Raw genomic sequence first — 27,767 nt, 5'->3', positions numbered from 1 at the left:
CTGCAATGTTTGACATGAACTATGAAATAATCACTTTACACCTTAAACCTAACGACAGAAACTATTCAGTATTATTCAGTCATTTGTGTTTGAATGATTTTTCACCAGATAAAGGATGAGATCAACAGGAATTGGGTTGGTGTGCAGCGATTCTGTGGGTCCCATCTCATTTGATCACATCATCTTTACTGTTTGGACGGTGCCTGCATCAGTGATGTTCACAGGTTGAGGACTAGTTTTATCAACACACTTTTCTAACCGTTTCAATAGAAATGGAAATTGGTATTCACAAGTCACAAGACCATGTTTTTCATCATTGATGCAGCATGATTTTTTTAATTTCTGGAAATGTGTTCTCCTCTGTACAAGACGGTAAAACACAAACATCACCGTTTTAACCGTAGCGAGGCCCCAGTGAGAACGCTGAGGAAATGCTAGCTAACCTCTGAGATGGCTGCACGCGGTTATTTTATTGTTGACACTTCAAATTAAAAATAACACTGGAATCAGTTGCTCCACTTCCAACCCACTACACCCTCAATACCCTCCTGTGACAAAACAATAATGAAATCAAAATATTAAGAAGGACATCATCTTCATTTTCTCCCACTTGCTCTGGAAACGGGTCGCGGTTGGGCCGGAGCCGATCCCATCTGACAACAGGTGAATGTCAGGTACACCCTGGACGAGTCACCATGACAACCACTGGCACACATTTACACTACAGACAATTGTGAGTTTTATTCAGAGTAACCAGTTAACCTCAGCATGCTTTCAGAGGTGGGAGGAAGACAGAGTACCTGGAGAGAACCCACACAGACACAAGGGGACCATGGGTGAGAAAGATCCCAGGACAGGAAGTGAACCAGGGACCTTCTGGCTAAGAGGCGACAGCACCAACCACTGTTTTACTCTTTTATCTCATCAGAATGTCATTTTTAACACATCTGGAGAGACACTGGAGAGGTTGTTTCTGAGGAACACACTGAGGAAACAGGATGTTTGTGGAAACATTTGAAGCAGAATAGTGACTTTTTCTTTGTCCTGGAGTGGACACCTCAAACATCTGAACAGTGTGTTCCTTCTATAAAACAAGCAGTTTGGACTTCTCCCTCCCTCACTATCTACGAGGTCCCAATGATGACTGGAGAAGATGAAGCAGACCATGAATTCATATGTGAAGAAAGGTCTGTCTGACCAACATCAGCCTCCACGGCAGAGGGGTCCTGGAGTTACCGATCACGAGCATCACTGAGGAGTACAAGCGCTCAAAGGTCAGACTCAAAAAGACCTTGAAGGACTCCAGAGATCAGACCATCGGACAACAGCCACGACCAGGGGTGAAGGTTCAACAAGTTTGAGGGTGATACTTTCAAAGACTGTATGGAGGAAGGGGATATGTTGTTGATTTTAAAGTATTTTTTAAAGGTGTAGGCCATGCCCCCCCGAGTCCAGTGAGGCGGGGCTAGTCAATCCAGAGGGGGTGGCTTGGTTGAGTGAAAAATAGTCCACGTGTACCCAGTACCTGTACCCAGGTTTCAGTGATGCAGAGGAAATCCAGGTTGTTTTCAGGTATCTGACTGAGATAACTGGGTGAATGGGGAGAGGAGCAGCGGGAGACAGTGACAGCTGGGGCCTGTAGGGGGTGCTGTAGCAAGAGGACGTACACAGAGATATCACAGCAGAGGAAGTTGAGGGAGAAGGTGTGTGGGGTGTCAGCAGTCAGTCTCATGGGTATGTTTGAGAAATGTTCAGTAACTGCTGCTGATGGACCAGGACCAGATGATTTGATGTAGGTGGTGTTCTAGAAGAATTTGGAACCAGGAACCTGTTGAAGGATTCTTCCTCACTGTCATTATCTGTGTCTACAACTCCACAGTAGCAGCAGTGAACTGTCTCTGTACGCTTAACGTACATTTATACTAGGAATTACAGTAGAAGTGTAAAAAAGTTTACAAAATAAAAGCAAACTTCCAGTGTAGAATTTCAAAATAAAAGCAATATGAAAAATCATATACAGTATACATATATAGTTCAGAATAATATTACAACAAATTCTCATTTTTCTATTCAGTTGGAGAGTATTGCCCCCCCAGGGTGTCCCTCATGAAATTTCATCAAAATCTGCTGTACAATTTCATAATAAAAGCCATTGCAAGAGTGATACATTCACAGTGTTATTACTGATTTCAGATTGACATTACAACAATTGTCCCCGTTTCCACAGGACTTTTGCTATTCAGTTGGAAAGTAGAGCGCCTCAGGACGTCCCGCATGAGAGTTAATGAGACTCTGAATTTTCCCAGTGAAATTCTTTGTAATATCAGTCTGAAGGGAGGAATAACACTGCTCGACATGGCTTTTATTTTGAAGTTGTACATTTGATTTTCATGAAATTAATGTTCAGAAAAAAACTGACAAAGGAAGGTTTTACTTGTGAGTCATGAGGCTTTAATTTGATTCTCCTGTCACCTGTTAGCAGCACTAAAAATCAGAAACCAGAAGCTCCAAACTCAGTGTCCACCGCTCCGCAGAAACTGAAGCTGAACAGCAGAGGGGAGAAGGAAAGTGAAGCATATGAGGACAAATGAATTAGTAGTAAATTTTATTGAAAAAAGATACAACCAATTAGATGGAAGTTTAACGGTCAGGAAATATGTAACAGAAGTCGAAGTGCATTGTTACGTTTCCCCCTTTCACACCTTCCAACAGTCGCTGCTTTACTCACAGCGTCTTAAAAGAAACGTTGGCTTATGTTGGCAACAGCATTAAACAAAATTACAACTGGACCAACTACAGGAAGTACGCTTAGAAAATGAGATAAAACTAAATATATAAAAAAAAACGTAAAACATTCTCTTATTTTACAAATGTTCATTTGGGAAATGAAAGCACCATTTCTTGTTCTTTTTTACTCTATTTCTATTGTGGGAAAACAGACACGTTAAAATCCCCTTGAACATGCTTCATAAAAAGCTCCGGCAATTTCTTCAGACAAGAACACCTCGTGACTGAGGAATGATACGGCCTCCGACGCACAAAAATAAAAAAAAGATGTCCTCGTCCACTGTTTGTTAATATTCCCGTTCACCTGTGGTGGGAAATGTTTGAAATGACACGTCAAGGTGGCAACTTCCTTCGTATCAGCTGATGCTTCTGGAATGCTTCACGAACAAACGACCGCAGAGGTCACACAAGTTATACCCAGGTGTGTGTGTGTGTGTGTGTCGTCAACCCTGAAATTCCTCAATAACCACTCATCGGAAAAAACAATTAGATGTCGACCAATATTCTTAAAAAAAGACAAAACACACACACTTGTCCCTCCCGGTGAGGTGATGCCATCAAGAAGTAGACGGTTCCTCCAGAGTCGGATGTGGTCTCACTAGGAAGGATCGGAGGGGCTGGTGGACGAGCTGGTGTCAGGAGACACGCTGGGCTGCTGCTGGTCCGCCTGCAGCGACGCCATGGCCGTCGACGAGTACTTGCACTTGGAGGAGCCACATTCACAGCTGAACGATTTACTTTTGACCTCCCAGAAGTGGTCGCCGTAGTTAAATCTACCAGGACAAAGACAACACGATGGCCGCTCAGTCAAAGAGGAGGTGGACGGCTGTGGGGGGGGGGCCGACACGACCAACGGACGAGACGGTGAACTCACTGAGACGCAGACGCGAGAGACTCCTGATGGACTGTCATCAACGTCAGACATGTCACATCAGCATTTCCTATGAAATCATTCATTGATGGTCAGCAGTCGTCGGAAACACTAAACTGATCTTTGACATCTACAGCTGGTTCACTCACTAATGAATGTTGGTATTAGACTTTGTATTAGACGTTGTCGTCTATGAATGACCCTCACCTTAACCCCTTGACCCTTACCTTAGGTCTTACCTTAACCCCTTGACCCTTACCTTAGCTCTTACCTTAACCCCTTGACCCTCACCTTAACCCCTTGACCCTTACCTTAGGTCTTACCTTAACCCCTTGACCCTTAACTTAACCCCTTGACCCTTACCTTAGTTCTTACCTTAACCCCTTGACCCTCACCTTAACCCCTTGACCTTTACCTTAACCCCTTGACCCTCACCTTAGGTCTTACCTTAACCCCTTGACCCTTACCTTAGGTCTTACCTTAACCCCTTGACCCTCACCTTAACCCCTTGACCCTTACCTTAGGTCTTACCTTAACCCCTTGACCCTTAACTTAACCCCTTGACCCTTACCTTAGTTCTTACCTTAACCCCTTGACCCTCACCTTAACCCCTTGACCTTTACCTTAACCCTCACCTTAGGTCTTACCTTAACCCCTTGACCCTTACCTTAGGTCTTACCTTAACCCCCTGACCCTCACCTTAACCCCTTGACCCTTACCTTAGGTCTTACCTTAACCCCCTGACCCTCACCTTAACCCCTTGACCCTTACCTTAGCTCTTACCTTGACTCCTTGAAAATTTAAAAGAAATTCTGTTTTTTGTTGTCATTTTTTCTGTTTTCCGTGTTTTCTTTTTTCGTAATTACCACGAAAAACAGATTTTTATCATTTGTCAAGTGAATTCAATACACACATACAGTACAATACAGTAATGTTAGGAAGCATTTGGAATCACTCTGAGCTGCTTGTGTGCTGTACCACTGACGTCTGTCACCTTTACCTTTGATGATAGTGTTCCCTCTCTGGTGGACTCCACACAGGACGTGTGAGAAATGGGAACAAAGGAACAGGACAGAGAAGAAGTAAACATGTACTGACCCCAGCTCCTCCCCAGACTTGATGTTCTCACTGGCGAAGAAGGCGATGTGAGGGAAACGAAGGTCCTGGTGCGTCGTGAACACTCGACAGGCAAACAAGTTGGGCTCACACATGTGGTTGAGGAAGCGGCTGATGTTGCCATAGAAACGAGCATCAATGCAGTACAGATCTTGTGGCTGAGGGGTGAAACGTACGGAAACGTTCAGACGAAAGTGAAACAAAGGACATAAAGTCACTGCTGGTCGTCACCTTATCGTCCAGACTGAAAAGAAAAGCGTCGTTCTGCCTCATCTCTGCTTCAGCCTCAGAAACGATCTCCCCCACGTACCTGACGACGAGAGCAGCAACAGGACAGAAGTCAGAGCAGAAGATTCTAGATCCCACTCCTCCATTCACTTCATCCTCCACTGGCCAACAGCTGACGGTTCAATTCAGCTGCATTTACTGTAGCGTCTGACGTGACAAACTGAAATGTCCTCGGTCCCTCTGTCCTCGGTCCCTCTGTCCTCGGTCCTTCTGTCCTCAGTCCCTCTGTCCTCGGTCCATCTGTCCTCGGTCCATCTGTCCTCACACCCTCTGTCCTCACACCCTCTGTCCTCGGTCCCCCTGTCCATCTGTCCTCACACCCTCTGTCCTCAGTCCATCTGTCCTCACGCCCTCTGTCCTCAAATACCGGATATACCAAGCAGCTGTTCTTCTTTGCGTTGTCAACATGGCCTTCAGCAAACAGCATAAACTAGACTAATGAATAAGTATATACGAAACTATATACTATAGTGAGTAAGTGCATAAGTATATACTATACTATAAGGATTTAGTGTATACTGGTCCCTCTCTATAACACACTTCACCCTTTGCTGCCTCACAGTTTCAATTTTTTTTTGCGTGCAATTTTGCATGCTTTTTTTTTACAGCCCATCATGTTCTGCTTCCTGATTGGCGGTAGATCATTGTCAATCAATCCCCTCTGTGACGTGTCTCCTACAGTCAGTACAGAATGCGTTCAGCTTGTCAAATGTACAGTACGGTACCTAAATCTTCAATCGTATGCTGCACATACAGTACATGTATGTGTGTCTTCTCCCCAACAAACCCCACAATGTAAACAAAACGTTCTGCATCATTAAAGGCACCTGTGGCAGCAGCTAAAAGGCAAAGGTAGATGCTAACCATCGCACAAAAAGTTGGACTTCTGGATGTGCTAAGGCGGGTAGAAGTTCCACGGCTGTAGGACGCCGTTATGGTCTTACTTTTCAACGAAGGTTTGAACTTTGAGAGTGTTTACACAAGACAGAAACGTGTGAAAATGTTAATGCCTGTCTGAGAAAAGTGTATGAAGTGTGTAGTGAGGGGTTTTACACCCTTAAAACATGTATAATTATTGTAAAAAATAAAGCTGACTATGTTGTGGAGTTCGCCTGTTGCAGGTTATTATTAGGACGTAACTCCCACGATTAACGAGGGACCACAGTATACTAAAATGAACCAGTGGATAAGTACATACTATACTAAAATGGTTAAGTATACACTACACTAAAATGGATAAGTATACACTACACTAAAATGGTTAAGTATACACTATACTAAAATGGATAAGTATACACTATACTAAAATGGATAAGTATACACTATACTAAAATGAATAAGTATATACTATACTAAAATGAATAAGTATATATTATACTAAAATGGTTAAGTATATATTATACTAAAATGGTTAAGTATACACTATACTAAAATGGTTAAGTATACACTATACTAAAATGGATAAGTATATACTATACTAAACTGTAATCGGTCAGTGACCTACACTCACATTTTTGAAGCCTGAAGTGAATTGTTTCCTGTCATAATCAACGGGCAGGTGTGATTAACCCGCTTATACCACGATCATTTGCCAAAGAAACAGAAATGAGATCATGATTTCACGTTTTCTTGTGTCATCCAGCCCTGACTGGTGTGGGCTGCTGGTGCTCGTGTTCTGTTTAGTGTTTCCACTGTAACAGGTTGAACCATATTATATATAGAGATGTCGGCTGACAGGCAATCAAAAAAGAGGATTCACAATGACCATGGTGTATCCAGAAATAAAGGAAAAACACTCCAGTCCCCATAAGGTGGGTTTGGAAACGGGACTTACTCGCAAACAAAGGTCCCCTGTGGTATGTCCTGCAGAGTCCGGACACCCCAGCCCTTCTTACTAGTCCGAAAGAGCTGCAGCCTAGTCCTGAAAGATCCACAACATTCACGTGACTGTCTTCTCTCTACAGCAGACTAGAAACAACGTAGTAAGAACTAGGGCTGGGTGATATGGACCAGAAGTCAGATTACAACTTATTTAGGTTGAGTAGGGAAATATGATCTATATCCCGATATTTTTTCAGCAAAGTGAGAGCAAATGTTCAGTTAGGGTCAAAGACAAACATGGCATGTCACAAGTATTGAAAGTGAAAAATCTAATGAATTAATTAGGTCAAATTCAAAACTACACAAGTAATATTTACGCCAAAAACAAATTGCTTCCTCATAACACCCAAAGGTGGTTCAGAGAACAGGAGAGTGGAAACAATCCACAGCTCATACCATGTGCCTGTCTGTCCATGGGGGAGGTTGTGGAATAGTCTACCAGAGAGGATTAAAGAAACTAAAATCAATAGCTCATTTCAAATCTACAAACCTACTGAAGAAGCACATTTTAGAGCACTATAGAGAATAAAGGATCCTTTGACTGAATTTTGTTTGTTTATTTCAGTCCAGAATTTCTCAATTACATTTTCAAACTGAAACTTGGAGGAAAAAAAACATCTGGAGAAATGAATGTGCTGTATGCTTGCTGACTTTTGACCTTTTGTTTTTTGTTTTCATGACACGTCAAACCATGGTGGTTATCTGCTGGTTTGATCTCATGTTCAATAAACACGTTTCTTCTTCTGGTTCATGAATAAATGCTCAGCTGTTCAAATAATAGAATGCAAACATAAATAGTGTATAACAACAGAGGGACCTTTTTGAAATCAAAGCTCCAGAAGAGGCACATTCAAATAAAATGAATACAATATCAACATTTTTTTCTTCTTTGCATTTCAACTGGTGATAGAACCTGGTATTTTTTATCTTCCACCTTTATTTCGAGGTTCCTAGTGAGCTGAGTGGTAGTAAACATGTGACACAGAGTACTGGCTTCTGATTGGTCCCCACATACATGTGTATATACATATACATATATATACACACATATATATATATGTATAACAGTCTAACCCCATATACATAGATATATTTCTATTATAGATATATCACCCAGCCGTCAAGGAGTCCTGTCTGTCACATGACTGTCTGTCTGTCTTCACGTCATGAATTCAGTTGTTTTATCTGACTGACATTGTCTTTCGTTACCTGAGTCCGTTCTGTACCACCCTGTTCTTGCAGGTCCTCCAGCAAGAGCAGGCATGGTTACACTCAAAGATGAGAGGAGGCTCCTCGCGGCAGAATTCAGGCAGAAGACAACCAGCCTGCATAGCAAACAGAGGAGAGGAAAATCAGCTGCTTCCTGTGGAGCACCATTTAACGACGTCACAAAATATTTGATCAGCCGCTGTCTTCCAACGCAAACATTCCCAGGACACACAGGCAGCTTTCTACAGACATTAAATCAGAGGTAAGTCTCAAACAAGCCACCCGAGTCTGGACATCGGAAACATCCAATTACATCAAGTCAGCGGGCTGACGTCAATAATGTCCTGCTGGAAGGCAGCGAGTCGGTCCAGAGTGGAGGATGCTGTCTGGGTCTGTCCTAGTAGACGTCATTCTTACCTTGTCGTACCAGCAGCGCAGACTGAGTTGTCCACACATGCAAACACTTGTCGAACAGTCTTCTTTACAAACACAGTACTGTGAGGAGAGAAAAAGAATTATGGTCACTTCACACCCCAAAAAAAACCCAAAGAGGTTGTTTTTGGGGTTTTTTTTGACTCATGTCCTTCTGTTCTGGTTGTCCATCTGTCCCTCTGCAGGAGTACACAGAAACCTGCTGGGACTTTTAATCTGTATGAACGGTGCATTTACAGCTCTTCCTGTTTACGCAATACACTGCACATTACACAGTTGTTTGTATTTGAATCATTGTTTTTTTAATTGACATTTTAAATGAGGTCTTCAACTCGCTGGCATAGCAAAGATCGTGTCTTGTAACATATGTGGTCCATGTGCACCTCTGGCTGCTCTGAAAAAGGTGAGGAGCTTGAACTCACCTGTAAGTGTGTTATGTTTCTGTCGATGTTCATGGGGGAGGTGACACAGTTTTCCAGGATGTATTTGTAGTCGTCTGGGTACGGCTCACCGTCCACGGCGTTGACACAGGGAATGGGAACACTCTCCTGTCCCAGAGCCACGTCACTGCAAACACCCCACACGGGACTCTTGACTACTTTAAAAATCAGATCACAGATTGACATTCCGATCAAATCCGACTGTAGACAAATGCAGTCATGGCTGAAGACAAAGGATCGACTTTTTCTCCAAAAAACAGATGTTGCCTTAACTTAACATGGCAATTCCTCAAGTTGCTTTAGTAATTTGATTATAAAAGGGGATTTGAACTGAGGCAGCGTGTGACAGCTGGGTGGGGTATGTGGCAGTATTAACCACTGGGGACACTGAAGACAAACAATAACGAAGACGAAGCAGCAGCAGCAGCGACACAGACACAAAGCAGAGGACAACAAACAAACAGAGAGAGGAGAGGGTCCACGACCTAAACAGCACTTAAAGCTGAAAGCACAATCATCGGTACATCATCGTAGCACATGGATAGTCAGCACCCAACAGTCCACCTGGTCACACCGGACACCACAGACGTCAGTGTTACTAATCAGCAGGTCTTCATCCAGTCCACGTGAGTCTGCTGATACGACACACTGACCTACGCCTAGAGCATGTCTATCAATGGAATACTTGATTGGTAAAAGCTCTAAATTCATCTTCTGAACACTGTCTCTCCTGTCTGGTCGTCCTGTCTTGGGGGTAGTAGAGTATGAGTTGAACCTGTGCAGGACTTTCTCCTCTGCTTCAGTGGCTTTGATGTTTTTGGCGTCTCTCTCCCTCCTGTTGGCCTGCAGGGCCGCCCAGGCTTTTGTGTTGTGGCTGCAGCAGTCCGGCGGAGTTTCTCCCTCGCGGTTCCTCAGAAACACATCTGCTCCTTGAGACAGGAAAAGCCTGCAGAAACCGAGGACACGTTTCAGTATGAGAAAAACTGGATGACCCTTCAAAGGTTGTGACTTCTTCCGACGCTCACATCACACAGTCCAGTCGATTCTCCCGAGCAGCGATGTGCAGAGGAGAGTCTCCGTGGATGTTGACCACTTGGATATCACAGTGGGCGTTTAAAAGCAGCTGGGCGATCTCCACACTGCCAGAGAAGGCTGCCCAGTGAAGACAAATGTTTTCCTCCTAAAACAAAGAGAAACATGAAAACTGACAACAATTATTCTCTAAGTTCCAGTCCAGCTGAACGGCTGCAGCGGTCTGAACGGGCCCGTTGCACTTTTGGTTCCTGTCGCTATTTGACCTGTTCAATCAAACATTGACACATCAGCTGATCTTTCTGAAAACACAACTGGGTCTTAACAATAGTAGTGTGAGTTTTGTGAAATTTGTGAAATCTGTCACAGAGAGGTTGATTGCGCTGGTTGGTCGGTCGTGCTGTTCCGCTTTACAACACGTCGCAACGCGCACATTGCTGTGGAAACACCAGTGGTTGATGAGAGATCTCAGTCTCAAATATGCGAATAGTTGCAAATTCAGGGAAACATGAGGGAGGTTAGAGGGAAATTAATCAAATATGAGTTAATACATACAGTGGGGCAAAAAAGGTTTTGGTCTGCCAAAAATTGTGCAAGTTCTCCCACTTAGGAAGATGAAAGAGGCCTGTAATTTTCCTCAAAGGTACAGTTGTGCTCAAAATACTAGCAGTGTCTTTAAAAAGGTGAATGTAAATAAAATGTCAAAATTCTTCAAATAAATTTTACTTTAATGAACACAAATGCATTGGGGACGCTGCCCGTTCTATTTCAAAGCAAGAACATTGGAAAAAGTAGTTAAATTTTATAATATTTCACAGAAAGTCAAGAAATGTAATGTTCAAAAAAATAGCAGCGTTGACATCTGTCTTTGGAAACTCAGAAATGTACCATACAAACAAAAATTCAACTCTTCTGAGTATCTTTAACTAATATTTTGTTGCATAACCACGGTTTCTGATAACTGCTTCGCATCTATGGTGCATGGAGTCAACCAACTTCTGGCAACGGTCAATAGGTATTGCAGCCCAGGTCAATTGTACTACATTCCACAATTCCTCTGCGTTTCTTGGTTTTGCCTCATGAAGAGCATTTTTTATGTCAGCCCACAAGTTTTCTATGGGATTAAGGTCCGGGGATTGAGCAGGCCACTACATTAGTTGGATGCGGTTTGTCTGGAACCATGATGTTGCTCGCTTGCTGGTGTGTTTGGGGTCATTGTCTTGTTGAAACATCCACTTCAAAGGCATTTCCTCTTCAGCATATGGCAACATGACTTCTTCCAGTATCCTGATGTACTTAAACTGATCCATGATCCCTGGTATGCGGGTAAAATAGGACCAACACCATAGTACGAAAAACATCCCCATATCATGATGCTTGGACCACTATGCTATACCATCTTCACTGTGTACTGTGGCTTGAATTCTGTGTTTGCAGGACGTCTGACAAACTGTCTGTGACCCTCAGACCCAAAAAGAACAATCTTACTTTCATCAGTCCACAAAATATTACTACATTTCATTTCAGGCCAGTCCATGTGTTCTTTGGCAAACTGTAACCGCTTCAGCACGTCTTTTATTTAACAAAGGGACTTTGCAGGGGCTTCTTGCTAGTAGATTAGCTTTGCATCGACGTTGTCTGATTGTAACTGTACTCATAGGCACGTTTAGATCTTTTTTGATCCTCCTGGAGCTGATCATTGGCTGAGCCTTTGCCAGTTTGGTTATTCTCCGATCCATTCGAGAAGTTGTTTTTCTTTTTCTTTCTGGTTTTAGCTGCCATTTTAAAGCATTTGATATAATTTTAGCTGAATAGCCTATAGTTTCCTGCACTTCTTTGTAGGTTTTCCCCTCTTTTATCCATTTCCTGATTAAAAAACGCTCTTCATCAGAACAGTGTCTTGAACGACCCATTTTACTTGTTTTTTCAGGACAAATGCACAAACAGCATATGCAATGTCAGTTGCTTTGATCTTTAAATAAGGACCACCTGCTAACACCTTTTTTTTTTCCACAGAATCAACGCCCTCCCTAATTGAACTCACCACTGCTATTTTTTTGAACACATTCATTCCTCCATGCAGATCTTCTCTACAGCATTGATGTTTTGGGGATGCCACTGGGCAACATGCACTTTCAACTCCCTCCAAAGATTTTCTATGGGGTTGAAAGACTGGAGACTGGCTAGGCCAATCCAAGACCTTGACATGCTTCTTACGAAGCCCCTCCTTCGTTGCCCGGGCGGTGCGTTTGGGATCACTGTCATGCTGAAAGACCCAGCCACGTTTCATCTACAGTGCCCTTGCTGATGGAAGGAGGTTTTCATTCAAAATCTCACGATACATGGCCCCATTCATTCATTCTTTCTTTTACATGTACCAGTCCTGGTTCCTTTGCAGAAAAACAGCCCCAAAGCATGATGTTTCCACCGCCATGCTTCACAGTAGGCATGGTGTTCTTTGGATGCAGCTCAGCATTCTTTCTCCTCCAAACACGACGAGTTGAGTTTTAAAAAACTTTAAAAAGTTCTGTTTTTGTTTCATCTGACCATAAGACATTCTCCCAATCTTCTTCTGTATCCAAATGCTTCCTAGCAAACTTCAGATGGGCCTGGACATGTACTGGCTTAAGCAGGGGGACACGTCTGTCACTGCAGGATTTGAGTCCCTGGGGGCGTAGTGTGTTACTGATGGTCGCCTTTGTAACGTTGGTCCCAGCTCTCTGCAGGTCATTCACGAGGTCCCCCCGTGTGGTTCTGGGATTTTTGATTACTGTTCTTGTGATCATTGTGACCCAACGGGGTGAGATCTTGCGTGGAGCCCCAGATCATCGAGGGAGATTGTCAGTGGTCTTGAACCTCGTCCATTTTCTAATGCTCCCACAGTTGATTTCTTCTCACCAAGCTGCTTACCAATAGACGATTCAGTCTTCCCAGCCTGGTGAAAGAACTACAATTTTGTTCCTGGTGTCCTCTGACAGCTCTTTGGTCTTAGTGGCCATAGTGGTGTTTGGAGTGTGACTGTTTGAGGTTTTGGACAGATGTCTTTTATATTGATAGTGAGTTCAAACAGGTAACGAGTGGAAGACACATTCTTAAAGGAGAAGTTACAGGTCTGTAAGAGCCAGAAATCTTGCTTGTTTGTAGGTGACCAAATACTTATTTTACCAAGGAATTTACCAATTAATTCATTTAATTTCCTTGATTCTTCCCCCCATTTAGTCTCTCGTGGTTGAAGTGTACCTACGATGAAACTTACAGGCCTCTCTCATCTTTTCAAGTGGGAGAACTTGCACAACTGATGGCTGACTAAATACTTTTTAGCCCCACTGTAGATTCTATGTTATCCCCCTCTAGACTCCATAGGACAGGTCTATTACCTGATAACCTCTGATGGAAATGGAACAAAGGCTTTCCTACATGTGCTATGGGAATGCAGTCTCATACAACCTGTTTGGGTGACAGTAATAGAACACCTGGGGAAGGTTCTGGAGATAGAGATTCTTATCTTGCCTAAATAAGAATTATTGGGAGACCAAACACAAATAATGGGAGGGTCAAAACATGGCAGTAATAAAGGTCAGGATGGTCACAGCAGACAGAAATATCCTCAGGTCATGGAAAAGTACATCCCCACCAGACTGTAAACAATGGATTGAAACTATGACAGAGATAGAGTCATATGAACAGATGTTGGTGAGAGTTAATGATGACAGAGGGGAAGGGGGGGGGTCATGGGACCGTTTCTTTACTATGTGATGGCGACAACAACAGGATATGGATTGATGAGATGGTGTAATGTGACTAAATTCACATTCATGTTGGGTTCCAACTTGAGTGTGTGAACTACTCTGTATCAGCATGTATATGTAGGTACCAGACACCAGTGACCCCAGTGACCCCATCACAATCAGCACAATCAGCTGTCTGAATGTGTGACTTTAAGATCTCAATGCAGCTCGCTCCCTGGAATCTGGTCTGGACTGGCCTCAGGACAGAAGGAAGGAATGAAGGATTTAACCTTGTCTCTGATGCTCAGGTCAGCTCCTTTGGACAGAAGCAGCTTCACCTGGTCCACATGTTTGTACTCCGTTGCCCAGATCATGGCTGTCCAACCTCCATCATCCTGAGCAAGAAAACCGTGGAACATCAGTGGAACTTCAAACAACACAAAAGATGAATATTTCCAACACAACCCCTTAGACAGACTACTACTTTTAGAACAGCTTGGAAGAGCCTTGTCAACTTGGTGCAAACAAACATCCAACAGTGTTATTGGATGACATTCTGTAAAATGACTTGAAGCAACATTAGACCGTTTAAACGGTCTAACGTTTAAAGATCAACCCCCAGTGAAAGAGTTCATCTGATTTATTTATGATTCTCTCAGTGCAGCTCTGTGAAACCCTGACTTCTTTGTGTCCAGATGAACTGACACTCATCTTTTAAATTCATACTGAGAGTGAAATATTCTACAGTGAGTTAAATGTTTGAACCATTCCTCTACTTGTCTTCATATTTGTTCATGTGAACAGCAAACTTGAAAACTCTTTGTGAACATAAGAGATGTATTTTGTTTTTATTAGCAGGGTGTCGGATGCAAAAATGCCAATTAGTCCTTTAAATACTGCAGTATTTCTCCCACATGCCAGACATATATTCTCACTGATGACTGATAGGATTCAGTTGAAGCACAGATCTGTTCGTTTTCCATAGTGCTGATGATGATAGTATTGATACTATGATACTATTGATACTATACTATACAACACATACTGTAATACTGTAAATTGCCCACGGTCGCGTTGAGAAAAAGAATTCTAGGCGTGGAATACTGATAACTCACTACATTTGTCCTACTTCAGACATTCAAACCAAAAGTTTACATTATTACCAGTTTTCATTTGCTGAATTGAATGAATGAATGCACTGACCTGACTGTTGATGTTGATTAATCCCGTGGACAAAAGGTACTCAACAATCTTGTAATGGCCAGACTTTGCTGCTAGGTGGAGACATGTAAACCCCTCCACATCCTGAGAGGAGCAGAGATCTCTGTAAATGTCTGGGATCCATCCTCCAAAACTAAAAAGGAGCTCAAAGGTGCTTTATGAATCAGTTACAACAACAAACGTAATGTATGTTAATGAATTTATATTATTACTTTGATCTGAAGCTTGCCAACTGGCAACTCAGACCAATCAGCTATCAGCTTACTTTGTGCGAGGCACTGGCTCCAGCTCTTAGCAGGTACGTGACGGTCTCCATGTGATTGTTTTCACAAGCCTCCATCAGCGGAGTTCGCTGATCCTCATCGCACATGTCCAAGTTGGCACCAGCCTGGAGTCAGACAGCCACAGTCAAAAGGGACTGTTAACATTTGACCCTTTTCCACCACATGGTTCCAGCACAACGTGGCTCTACTCGTCTTTTCTGCATTTAGTGGCCCCTGGTGATCCTTCAGACCCTCCTCGGAGAGGTTCAGAGTGACTACAGACTTAAGGACTTAGTTGCACCGCTGGTGCTGTGACATCAGCACATGGAGGAGGTATTTGTAACAGAAAATGACGTGTTTGGAAAAAAAAACGAGTCGAGCTGAGTAGAGCTGGAACTGTGGAGAGGACAAGCAGCACTGAAGAGTTTTCATTGGAGCGCTGGGCACAACGAAGGGACGATAACAACGTGATCAGTATTGTTATAGGAACTTTACTTGGACGAGCACGTGGCAGATGTCTTTGTGTCCTCCCTCAGCCGCAGCATGCAGCGGGGTGCGTTTGTTCTGTGATTCCATCTTGAAGTTTGGGTCGATGCCGTCCACTGGACAGTCGGTGAACAAAGAGAGCGTGTCATGAGTGAAGAGCAGGCGTACAGGAGCTTCAGATGCCTCTTGAGTGAACATACCCAGCATGAGCAAGACCTTCTTGAGTTCCCCCTGTTTGGCTGAGAGGTAAAGTTGCTTTGGGTGAAAACGCAGCTTCTTGGGCCTGATTGAATCATGCACAGGTTTAAAAAAAAAAAAAAAGGTTTTAAAAAGTCCAGACTTGTCAGATAGATTCAAATCTTAAAAACTTACTTCTCCGTGTCAAGAGCTACCAAGATGCTTTCTAGAGTCTCTCTATGTGGTCCTAAAGGGACTGAACTGGCCACTGGTAGACCCATACCGGCCTGCACCACTGCAGTCCTGGAGGACCCTGGAGCAACAGACGAGTCCAGTCCATGTGCAGAACGCACCGACAGCGAGCTGTCGGCCCTGCCGCTGACCTCCATCCCCACAGCCGGACGACAAGAGCTGGACGTCCCGAGAAACGAGGCATTTCAGTGGAGCATGGACGGATCCGTTCATGTACGTGATCTGCGGAGGGATCCATGCGTTTACCTGCCAGTGGTGGTGTCTGCCCGACCCTCGGGCACGCCAGGTGTGGCGGGCGCCTGTGGAACCGAAGTGGGTACAGTGGAAGTGGTGTCGGCCTTTGCGATGGTGACCTCCTTGGCCTTGCTGACCTCTTCCCCACAATGAGGACAGAAGCTTTGACCCTTCAGCACGGAGGCGCAAGCACGATGGAAACGGTGAGAGATGCTGATGTCGGGTTGGCACTCCATGAAGGTCCCCTGCACCACCAAGAAAGACAAAGTAGTGGACGAGGATCGATAGTGGACAGGCCGATCGATGATCTTCTACCTGACAACAAACTCACTGTGACTAAAGTAAAACAGGTCAAATTATTCACACTGTCTGCACAATTATTAGGATACTTGTATCTTTGAGGAGTAATTTTGTTACTAAACAACCACAGAGCTTTCGGTCGATCCAAAACATCTAACCTGAATGTTTAAGAAAGTTTAGGAGAACATCTATGTGCACAACCATTAGTGGCAGAATCATTATACAACTAAATGAAAAATCATTTTCCCCTCTCACGTGTTTATTTTCATCTGTTAACATGTGACTAATAAAACAACTAAAAATTTACAAATAAACATTTCTGACATTTAAAAAAAAAATCAGTCAGTGTCCAAACATAGTGACCAACAGTCGCAGGCCTTCACTCATGGAGTCTGTCAGTTTGTTGATGACAGAGTTCTAGTATGGTTCAGGTGAGGACGGGGACCAATTTGTTGTTCATCTTTCAGGTCTGACCAGCCACGATGAACGTGGAGCCTTGTCCTGCATAAATACCACTGTCTTCTTAAAAGATGCAGATGGTACCACCGCTGAGGAAAGTGTTGTCAATCTTCAAGCTAAGGTCCAACTAGCTCATCTTCACCAATCACAGCCCATACCAGTACCAGTACCACCTCCATCCCTGGAGCTCTGAGACGTTCCTGATCCCTCTGGTCTGTCCCGTCTTTGACCAGTCTGTCTTTAGATACTTCTCCCAGTCTGGACGTTTCATCTTGGCCATGTCTCTGACCGCTGAACACCTTGTACTTCTGGAGGATGATGGCTTCTCTGCCTCTTTTCTTTCCCAATACGTTTCTTGCCCTGTTGACTACTTTCTACAAAACGTTTGATGGTTCTGTGCTCACACCCAATACCTTTGGCATGTCAGGAGTGGTGCATCCTTCCGAACGACTTTTTACAGTCAGTTAAATCTCTTTTGGCCCATTCTGCCTGAGGAAAAGAGGCTGCCTATTAACATCCACACCTTGATATAGAGTGCTCATCTCCTTAGGCCACACACTCCCTTATATAAACACACATCACCTGGTATGCCGAAGTGCTCAAGTTGGTAAATATACATAAAAAATGATGATATGGTCAAAAATACTGTCTTGTGCACTTCATGTTAAAATGAATCAGGTCAAGAACATGATGTCATGTCTGTAACGTAACAATGTCCAATGTTTTTTCAGGTCTTTGATACTCACAGCCCTGCAGAAGTAGCCACAGCCTGGGCAGCACTGGTGCTTCACCATGCCGTTACGATGGTCGTCACACAGAACCAGCAGCTGAACGGAGTTGGAGGGACGCATCATCTCTTGTTTCAGGACAGCGCCCTGACAACGGGTCAGCTGTCCGTCGATGCTCTCAGTGGCCATACACTTCCTGTCTGACAGGATGAGGATCTCCCGACTCTTGGGGGTCTCCATGCGGCAGCTACAGAGCGGAAGCTCCTGAGCTTCCTCAACCGCTGAACCTGAAGTGACTGTAAAGAAAGAAAGTCAGACGGAGTTTTATCAGACGCATACGGAACTCCACTGTGCATTCTGTTGTTTATTCACTTCACTGTATCTACAAAATACAGAGAAGTTTGAAATGTACTGTAAAGAGGAAACTATCCCGGCTGGTGGGAGTTCAAATACAGGTTTACATTATTCAGTACTTGTTGATGGTTGTTTCCTTCGACTGAACATCTTCAGGACATACAGCAAATAGAGCAAAGGAAACACTACAACATGGGAACAACTGTCAGCAGGCACACGTGTTTGACACCATTCACAGATTCATGGTGGAATGGCAAAGAAACGACAACGGTCACTGTAATCACTGATTCTAATGGTGATTTATGGTTCTGAGTCATATCTAGAGCACACCTACGGCGTCGGGTTCTCATCGACACGCTGTGACCGGTGCAGTTTAACGTGACGTGCACATCTCCAGAAATGGAACTTGCTTTTGCTTGACATTGTTCAGCATGGCCCCATTCTCATTCCTGTCATCTGTCTATCTAAATTCATAACGATTAGTAATATTATGGGTAGGGACTTAAGTATTAACAGATACTAAACAACGCAAAAAACACCTGCATATTTTATGGTTCCTTTACCGACCCCGACCACCACAGATCAGATGAACTCCTTCATCTAAAGGTGATTTTGGACCAAAAAAGTGAGCGAAATGATGCTGATCTTGCATCAGTCTGCTTCAGTACAGAGGAAGACGTGATCTTTGATCAACATCACGCCACTCCCTCCCTCCTTCGTATTCCACGTATAACACACACGCAGCACTCGTGTGTCTAGTCTCTGCAGCCTCTCCGATCCCCCTCCATTCTGTCCGAGTAAGTCCTCCTGTCTGAGGTCAAAGCTCACCTTTGTCCCGTGACGTTGCATCAACATCTTGGGTCTTGTGGAGTTTGGGGGCGTCAGGTGAGAGAACCTGGGCGTGCCCGCTCCCGTGTTCGGCCTGTGCCGAAGACTGAGGCTGGGCTGATGCCTCTGGTTCTGAGCAGAACAGGGTTAAAAATGCATTGACAAGAGGGCGTGGTCTCTATAACAGGGTGATGACAGCATCAGACACCCACTGAGGTGTTTCTACAATTACACTGAAAAATTTAAAAAGCAGGTTCTTCTGTGTATAAGAGGCAAACTGAGGATGGATTGGTCTTGATTTGTAAATCTGCCCTGACTCATTAAAGGTGGATTTCCTCCTGATGACCACTAGATGTGAATCTGACAGTTTTCACCTTTGACCTTTGCTCTCCTCTTTCGCTTCCGGGACGGCCGAAGCCAAGCGCCGTCAGCTTTTGTTTTCTTTTTCAACGTCTTCTTCAGACTGGACTCAGTGCTCTGGTGGAGACAGTTGGAGTGTGAGATGGACAAAGACGAATAAGAGGTCAAAGGTCAGCGTCTTACCAAGTCTGACTCTGTGCCCTCCTCCTCTCCATCTTCTTCCCCCGATTCTTCAGAGTCCTGCTCATCCACCTCAGGCAAAGAAAAAGAAGATTAGCTGGCAAGAAAATCCCTTTCGGTGATGTAGGGAAGATGACCGTCTTCTGTCTAACCTGTGAGGTGGAACTTTCTTCTTGGACAGTTGAAGGCTCCTCCTCTCCTTGTGGCTGCTCCTCTTCCTCAGATTCCACCTCCTCTGACTCATCCTCCTCAGAGGGATTTTCGACCTTTTCCCCATTGATGTTTAAGCCCCCTTTCGTCTGAGCCACAGGAGGAAGATAGGTCGGTGAGCAGCGCAAAGCTGAATGGACGCCTTTACTTTGTCAACACAAGGTTCATTTCTGCATCAAACCTTTCAGGCATTTGCTCTTGGCATTTCATTTTTGCTAAAATAGCCACACGGTGAGAGCTGCCCAGCTGTGTCTTCCTCCCATTAGTTTCCCAAAGTGGAACACTCTGATTGGCATAGAGCCAGAGTCAAAGCTGGTGAACATTTAGCTACAAACAACTTGCTTTCACTCCACTTTGAATAAAGGTGGGAAACAAAGCTCCTGCATTCTGTATCAAATCTATTATTCATCAAAATTGAGCATAAAAATCCTAAATATTCTCCAAGAAGCTAAACTGATCAAAAGATGTGTTGAGTGAGAACAAACCTCTGTGCTTTTGGCAGCCTGCTGTAGATCTTTAAACATTTCCAGGACACTTCGCTGTCGCAGCACTTTGGTTTTTTTCTTGGGAACGAGGCTGTAGGTTCCCATTCTCCTCTTTTTTTTACGGAATGCCGACCCTCCTGAGTACGAGCCTACAGATAGATGGATCGATACTTTATTCATCTCCAAGACAAGTTCTTATGAGTGCATACGATTCTAATACTTGGACACAGGTTCCAGTCTTCGACTCAGACTGACAGTTCAGCGCTGCCGGAGCCTGTCTGACCTGGCTGAAGCTTGGCCGTGGCTGCAGCAGGAGGGGCTGAAGGAGGTGGAGTTGCTGGTGAAGATGCTGAAGATGTTTGTGCTGAAGTTGGCGTATCGGATGAACTCTGAGGTAGATGGTTCTCAGCGGAGCACTGCGGCAAGGATGTCTGCGGCGTGTCAGGTGCAACACAAGCCTCCATTTTGGCGATCTTGGCTTCTCTTAATTCCTTCTTCAGAAGCTGAAGTTAAAACAAGCTCTGCATTAATAGGGCACAGTGTGAATAAGTACCCATTTGACCTAAAGGAATGGTGATATTCATTTCAGGCCACGACAGTGAGCTTGTATTCTTCTATCCACAGCTGGCCAGTGGGGGGCAGTATACGGGACTGTCTACTGGAGTGACAAGGAATGACAGGGTCAGGCATTCTTTCTATGCAGATGTTCCATCCACATTTTGTACATTCCGCCCCTTCAAGAACAAGCAGTTTACAAAAGTTTACAAAATCTCCTATCTCAAACATGGAGCTCTCTCCATTGTTGTGCAATAGCCAAGTATGTTTAAATTAAACGTACAATCTTGAACTTGCAGATGAAGGGTCGAGCAGACCTAGTACGACAATGGAAAGAAAAATATTTCCCATCTTGATATTGAAAAGAGGGAAAAGAAAATCACATCAACAAAGAGGGAAAAGAAAGTCAACTACCAGAAACACCCTAACTTGCGTATTCTACAGATAAAAGGATTGAAAAAACCCCAACAGATGACCGACTAGAACGTGGAGAAGCATCATTTACCTTCTGCTCCAGACTGACAGCAGGTCTGGACATGGTCTTGCGTGCTCTGTGTATCATGACGGGTGCTGGCGAGGGGGCAGGAGTTGGGGCTGTGCCATTTTTAGTGTCTGATGTCCCCTGTCCCAACATGGTGTCTGTAGTAGGGTCAGTCCTCAATGCACCTAAAGTCTGTGCACACGCAGACGCCGAGGCAGCGACAAGTTTGGCTGCGTGTCCCCCAGCCGCAGAGCCCGAAGGCGACCAGTTAGTCCTGTGGGGGGAGACAGCCAATGCCGAGGTGGCTGTGGAGAGGCGTTCCTGCTGTGGCTTCATGAGGAGGAATCCATTGCTTCCAGTGACAGAACCGTGCGGTGTCTCCATACTGGACACGCCATTCTCATTTAACAGGAAAGTCTTGCTGTGGCCTGTAGCAGAGCCCTGTGTCGGGCTCTTGTGCATTGGTTGGGTACATTCGCTGCCGTTCAGCATCGCCTCTGCTGCAGGAGAGGAGGCCAGTCGGACTGCTACCTCCCTGTCTCCATCTGTGGATTCAAACCAACGACGAATGTTAACATATCTACGACCACAACCTTGGAGTTCTAGGTTTCACTGTACCTGACTCTTTGTTGCCTGCTGGGTCAAGTCCTTCGTCCTTTTTGGATGCACTTTTATTCATGCTCTCCTTGGCAAGACCAGTGGGCTGATGACAAAAGAACACATATGTGGGGGTAAAATATACACAACAGGTGTAACTAGTCCCAAGTCAGCCATGTCAGACCTCCACTCAAATCAAGATCTAGATCAGTCTAGATAAACACATACATTTGAGCACTTGCGTTTATCTGTCACTGATTTGAACTGAACTGCTGATCTGACAAAATAAGGCAACTGATGAAGTTGAAAGTAGCTGACAAATCAGCACAAAATATGAATTTTTCTTATTCACGTGTGACGTATTTTTCCCAAATAAATGTTCTGAACAGAAACTGCTGTAACTCCCGATTTACATGCTAATTATGTGTTAGATTATAGTTCTCAACATTCTTTACACAATTATACTAATGAAACATCTTTCTCTCAGTTAAAAAGGCTTTATTGAATCTAGTCAGAGATTGGACAAAAGTATCCCTGGGCACTTTTACTGTTTGTTTCTCTCCTCCTCTGCTCCAGCCAACCACCAGTAGATGTCTGTGCAGCTTTAAAGGAAATGTCCATCTCATCAGGAAATCATCTGGAGAAACAACAGCAGCAACAACTGAAATGTGTCTATTCACTCTGAGCAGCTCAAAATGGGCCTGATGAAAACAAGGAGCCCAACAGTCCTCATGCTTGCTTTCTTTCAACTCTGCTGCTGAAGGTATTCTCTGCCAATCATCGTCTGCTTTTCAGATGTATTCTCAAAAGAAAGTGGAATTTTCTGGATCTACCCAGGCTGGTTTTCATTAAAAAGGTGCAGACAAACTAGCACTGCCACCAAGCGTCAGGTGGTTTCAGCATGCTGATTGGAGCTGAGGATCATATCTGAGGAGAAAAGGCACCTATGGCATCTGGTTTGCCACATTAAATTACAGGAGATCCTTTGCTGCCAAAGCAGCCATGTGAAATGTCCGGAACAACTGAGAGCTACATTTTATGATTCAACCTGAGATTTTCCTCACGCAGTCCCAACAGCACATTTGAGATCAAATGTGAACACAACCTAGACCCAACTAAATGAACCATGAGAGGAGACAAAGGGACAGTCAGTCTCCATAGACACTGGTCTGAGCCACTGAGCCGGGGACGACGAGGCAGGTCTGAGAGCCGGTCTTTGAGCCGAGAACCTCCCAGGGAACGTCTGGTCCACCACCATCCTCCGTAGTCTAGGACCCCAAGGAAAACAGTCAGCGTGTGTGAAGGTGAAGAAAAGAGGAATCCTTCACTTCTTTTGAATTGAGACCAGCAAGCTCCAAAAACACCAGGCTCATCCCTCCCCCTACTGGTGGAAAAGGGGAACATCCACACTGGAGACAGAGGAGTGGGGGAAGGGAGGCAGAGAAGGCTGTCTGCAGATCTCCGCCATTTCGCAACCAGATTGTTTACTGACACAGCGCCGCCATTGCAGCAGTTTTCCACTAGATGGAGAACATGGGGATCTGGAAGGTTCTGCTGGGGATATTTGTGGTGCTGAGCAGAACTCCAAATGTGAAGCCAATGGTGTGAGTGCTGATCGGGTCTGAGACTATTAATGTAAAATGAGGAGATAGATCAAAGGGAGGCTCCGGATGTAACGCTTTGTATTCAAAGAAACGGACCAGATGAACAATGTCATCCATGATATCTGATAGAATGTAGTTATACGTAACAGTCCAGTCTTTGTTGGCCCTACAACATCAAATGAAGGTGCAAAGAGACAACCTATCTTTAGCTCTACCAGGAGAGACAGGACAAGTCGGAGCTACAGAGACCGTTTCTTCAGTCTCATATTTGACAGGTGTCAGCTCCCAAAGAGGTGACTGCACACAGTCAAAGGAAACACAGACCCACAAACACAGAGCATGATCCTCTCTGGACGGAAAGCACTTTGAGCAAAGGAAGACAGCCAATCTGGAACGGTTTCTACTGAATTCTTTTCACGGGGCCTAAAAGGGTTATAAAAGTTATCCCCCCAAAAAATGACTGGAGAGATGTCACTGATGTCTGCTCCATACCTACTGTAAGGCACTTCCTAAGATCATAATCAGATGGAGAGGTTGTGATTGATAAAAACAAATAAATCACCAACTATGGTGGCTGTATGGTGGTCTCAACATGACCAGATGTTGGACTTCAGTTCCAGTTAGGCATGGTCCCTTCCTCTCATCTCAGCTCTTCACTTGGCACTATCCATGTAGGAGTAAATACATTCATACTGTCCTTGGGCAGAAAACCGTGGTGACCAGTGAAAGGCTTTTTGTTATTCACAGGCCGAAGCAGCTTAGACGTGTGAATCAAGCAGCAGGAGAAACACATGACATGCAGACATACAGGTTCACGAGCCTCTGGAGCATCATGCTCCTCATCCCATCGACCAAACCCTTTGTTTCAGAGATCAACAACAATCAAGTAGTGCTAAAGCAGCAGTGACTGGCTTGAGAAGCACATCTATCAAACTGACAGTCCATCTCACCGAGACGCTGGCAAACAGGGATTCCAACTTTCAAAGAAGATCTCTTGGGAAGCTTGACTGAGCACCATCTCAGACCAGGGCTGGATTGTCTTACATGTGTCTTCCCTGGTGTGCCTCCATGAAGCATCATACCTGCTTTCTCCTCATGGCCTCCACTGAGGAGAAGAAGAGTGAGAGGCACTGAGCGAGCGGGAGTGAGTGGGTGAAAGAGAGAGGGAGAGAGAAAGGGGGAGAACGGAGCAGGAGCAGGCGAGAACGTGTCCAACTCATTTCCTTTTCTTTCCCTGCATGCACATTCACCTCAGCGGTCATGTGACCTGGTGGCTCCCTCTGCTGGCCCTCTTCTTCAGAAGGTCTCCATGGAGCATGCTCAGTTGTCACTCCTTTCAATCGGAAAAGACCATCCGTACTAATCTTTTAGGCCTTTCCCTCCGTTACATTTGGTTTTAATTCACAGTCCACAGTCCTGGTTGCTGGTTCACGTGTACCGAGATGTTGGAACCTCATCTCCTAAAGCCGTCTGCCCATTGTTATTATTATAATTGAATATGTTTGAAAGGAAAAGGGGAATACAGCTGGTGTGCCGCATAAAGAGCATCAGGGAGAAATGGTAAGAGAAGTGTCCGGAGCACTCTGGTTGTCAGCAAAGAGACTGATGGATATCAGGCCACAGCCAAACCTCTCAAAGCATCTACACCAGGACTGGAACAGATAAGGTACTATTCACTGCTGTAGCACTGATACAAAGGTGTTTGATCATGTAATCAAACACAAGAAATGCCCTTTAAAAACTGTTCCGTCAAGCGATATTCATCGGAGAGACATTTCACATTTGAAAACTTTAAAAAAAGAAATGCATACATTGAATTTATGATCTATTGACAGAATACACAAAGCACGTAGGAGTGCAGATGTTTGTGTCCTCTCTAATTTCATAAAGTACCAATCACATGCAATCTGATCCCTGAAATGTGTGCTCAGGCTTATCGACGTTCAGGAATCAAAGCACCAATACAAACGGAAATGAGCTCCTACCTCCCACGGTGCAAGAGTGTAAAACTACAGACACACAAAGAAGGATCAGAGAACAGAAAGAGGAATGATAACCAACAGATGTGATGAGGCATGAAAAGTCCTGGACACGGGAATGGTTCAACTAGCAGTGGAGTTCATTTCTAACGACATCAGCGTTACCCCAGGTTACCCCTTCAATGAGTCGTCCACCCATGGACACCAGTCATAATACTTTTTATGAGATTCTGATCATTATTTCTTGTGTAAAGTTGCCAGTAGGCATAACAGGGCTCAACAGGGCTGGTGAGCGTTTGGCAGCAGATTCTGTGTCATGATGAGGTTCCACTTTGACCTTTTTACTGCACAACTACTTTTACAGAGTGAAACAGAGAATCAGTTAGGCTTGAGGTGTTAGAAACATTAAATATGTATTTGTACCCTGATTAGACAAGCAAGTACAACGTAGATTGGATTTATGTCTAGTAGAGCAGTACAGGTCCTAGATGGTGCAGTCGGACCAGTTGGACGTCTCCTCCTCCTTTTCCTCCTTCCCCACGTCAGTGTGTCTCAAAGAGGCAGACCTGACTAGAATGCGGCTGCTGAATAACAACATACAGTTAACAAATTCTGAATTGAGATGGATTTCACAAGAACAATATGCTCGTAAATTAAAAACGAACAAACGCAGAACACTGCTGCAGTGGAATAGAGCCCCACAGTTTGTCTGTCTTGTCTGTGTGTATGTGCCTTATGTCTGGGTCAACGTTGTCCCAGTTAATTCAGTCCAGTCTTAAACTCAGCTCACCATCTCACGTTTGCCCAGTTCCCATCTGTCTCCTGGTCAGTGTCAAATTAAAGCTATAAGTTAATTCATCCGTGGTAGGTCAAACCGGTACTGGTATCGGTGAGTACCGAAATGGAAGTACTCATACTGGGGATGAGTGCATAACTAGGAGGCATTAAATCATGGAGATGTTTGACAATGAATGAGCGCATGTAGGTGGGTGCTAAGTGAAGCTGAAGAGCAGTGGTGGTCTCAATACTGGGGGTGGAAAATAACTTCTACGCCAATTGTAGTCAAAGGTACACAAAGGACCCACACTTGTTGAGGTTTGTAAACCCAAGTTCCTGAGTTGTGAAGAGCTCGGAGGGAACCATCTTCACTCTGAACCAAAATAATCATCAGTAAACAAATAGAAACATTAAATGTTCCTAGATTTTGGTGGTTGCCGTTTCCCTGTCTGTATGGAAGATTTACACATTCACTCACAGGACAACTTTTCTACCTATGATTGGCCTCTGACCATTCTGATTCATGAACCAATGAATCAGAACCAACAGAGGCCAAACGCCTGACGCTACAGATTACATTTAATATTCATCATCTGACCTGAAATAAACTAACAAAATGTAAACAATGTCAAGAAGAAAAAAAAGAATTTGCTGAACTTGTGAAAGTAAAAAATTAATATCATTTCATCGGTTACACGCAAAAAAATTAGAGTTGTGCATTGAACTGACAGATATTTCATCATTCTGTCTATCACTGCTTGGAGATCTTCTTCCAAAGGTTCGTTTTTCTGGTTTTCTGTGTTTTTATTTGTCACCTCAAGCAGTAGTGACTGAAAGTGAGCAGATCTCGTTCGAGGTACAACTGAAACAAGATCTGTATACATTTCCGCTTACTTTTCGTGCCTTTAGGACAAAGCCAGCACGATATGAGGAATATCTGTGAAAGGTAAGACTACTGCACCGATCCGATATGTGGAAATCTGGATATCTGGAACTTTTTCATACAACCTCAGTCTACAAACTGCTTAAAATATCTGCTGTAAATGTTCAGAGGGGCAGTGGTAACACTTCAAGTTACAACACGACCAACTTAATCCAGCACCTACAGCGACTTCACGCCAAGGAGCATGACAATTTGAACTTTTTCGCCAAAAAAAGCTGAGCTGACGTTACCACTGCAGTAATGCTGCCAGAGGTGCCTGGAGGGTCAGCATCGTGTGGAACTGAAATCCTCTTTACATATCCTACGAGCGAGGCATTTATTTACAACACCTCCGACCTCCGTGTTTCCACACACAGTGGTGGCTTGATACTTTCTCCTCCTCCAGGTCTCCTCCAGGTGCTGCCAGACTCCAGCGGGCTTCACAGAATGTCCGCAGTCATCAGAGCTCCCAGAGCGAAACTTCCATCCTGTGAAATATCTGTCAAACCCTACATTTCCCTCCTTGCGCAT

The 27,767-nt window shown here is 44.3% G+C and overlaps 1 protein-coding gene across 1 annotated transcript; it reads right to left on the bottom strand.

Annotated features, from left to right (window-relative positions):
- Positions 1–3,385: 3,385 nt before the first annotated feature.
- On the bottom strand, positions 3,386–27,767 carry LOC144738763 (histone-lysine N-methyltransferase EHMT1-like). The gene is made up of 27 exons (XM_078621761.1): positions 27,594–27,767; positions 23,133–23,222; positions 21,976–22,060; positions 21,382–21,902; positions 20,605–20,824; positions 20,322–20,470; positions 19,779–19,925; positions 19,630–19,698; positions 19,461–19,563; positions 19,087–19,218; positions 17,923–18,200; positions 16,430–16,662; positions 16,127–16,342; positions 15,955–16,037; positions 15,764–15,870; positions 15,271–15,393; positions 14,988–15,089; positions 14,075–14,179; positions 10,050–10,204; positions 9,800–9,970; positions 9,007–9,151; positions 8,570–8,647; positions 8,153–8,268; positions 6,897–6,983; positions 5,006–5,084; positions 4,757–4,932; positions 3,386–3,560 (listed from the first exon to the last, which is right to left on the bottom strand). Exons 1-27 carry the CDS (start codon positions 27,765–27,767, stop codon positions 3,386–3,388), a joined length of 4,119 nt encoding a protein of 1,372 aa, XP_078477887.1.

The sequence above is a fragment of the Lampetra planeri genome, unplaced genomic scaffold (assembly GCF_965212315.1).
Source record: "Lampetra planeri unplaced genomic scaffold, kcLamPlan1.2.h2 scaffold_1153, whole genome shotgun sequence".
Lineage (NCBI taxonomy): Eukaryota > Metazoa > Chordata > Hyperoartia > Petromyzontiformes > Petromyzontidae > Lampetra > Lampetra planeri.
The sequence above is the reverse complement of the archived record's forward strand: the minus strand, read 5'-3'. Positions and strand labels throughout refer to the sequence as shown.

Bases quoted from the DNA above. Each gene is read 5' to 3' on its own strand.
- LOC144738763 (XM_078621761.1), bottom strand. From the start codon at position 27,767: ATGCGCAAGGAGGGAAATGTAGGGTTTGACAGATATTTCACAGGATGG. The intron at 21,903-21,975 runs GTACAGTGAAAC...TTGAATCCACAG, and splicing joins AGCAGGCAACAAAGAGTCAG to ATGGAGACAGGGAGGTAGCA. The intron at 10,205-14,074 runs GTTAAATCCTTC...TCTTTGTTTTAG, and splicing joins ACCTGAGCATCAGAGACAAG to GAGGAAAACATTTGTCTTCA.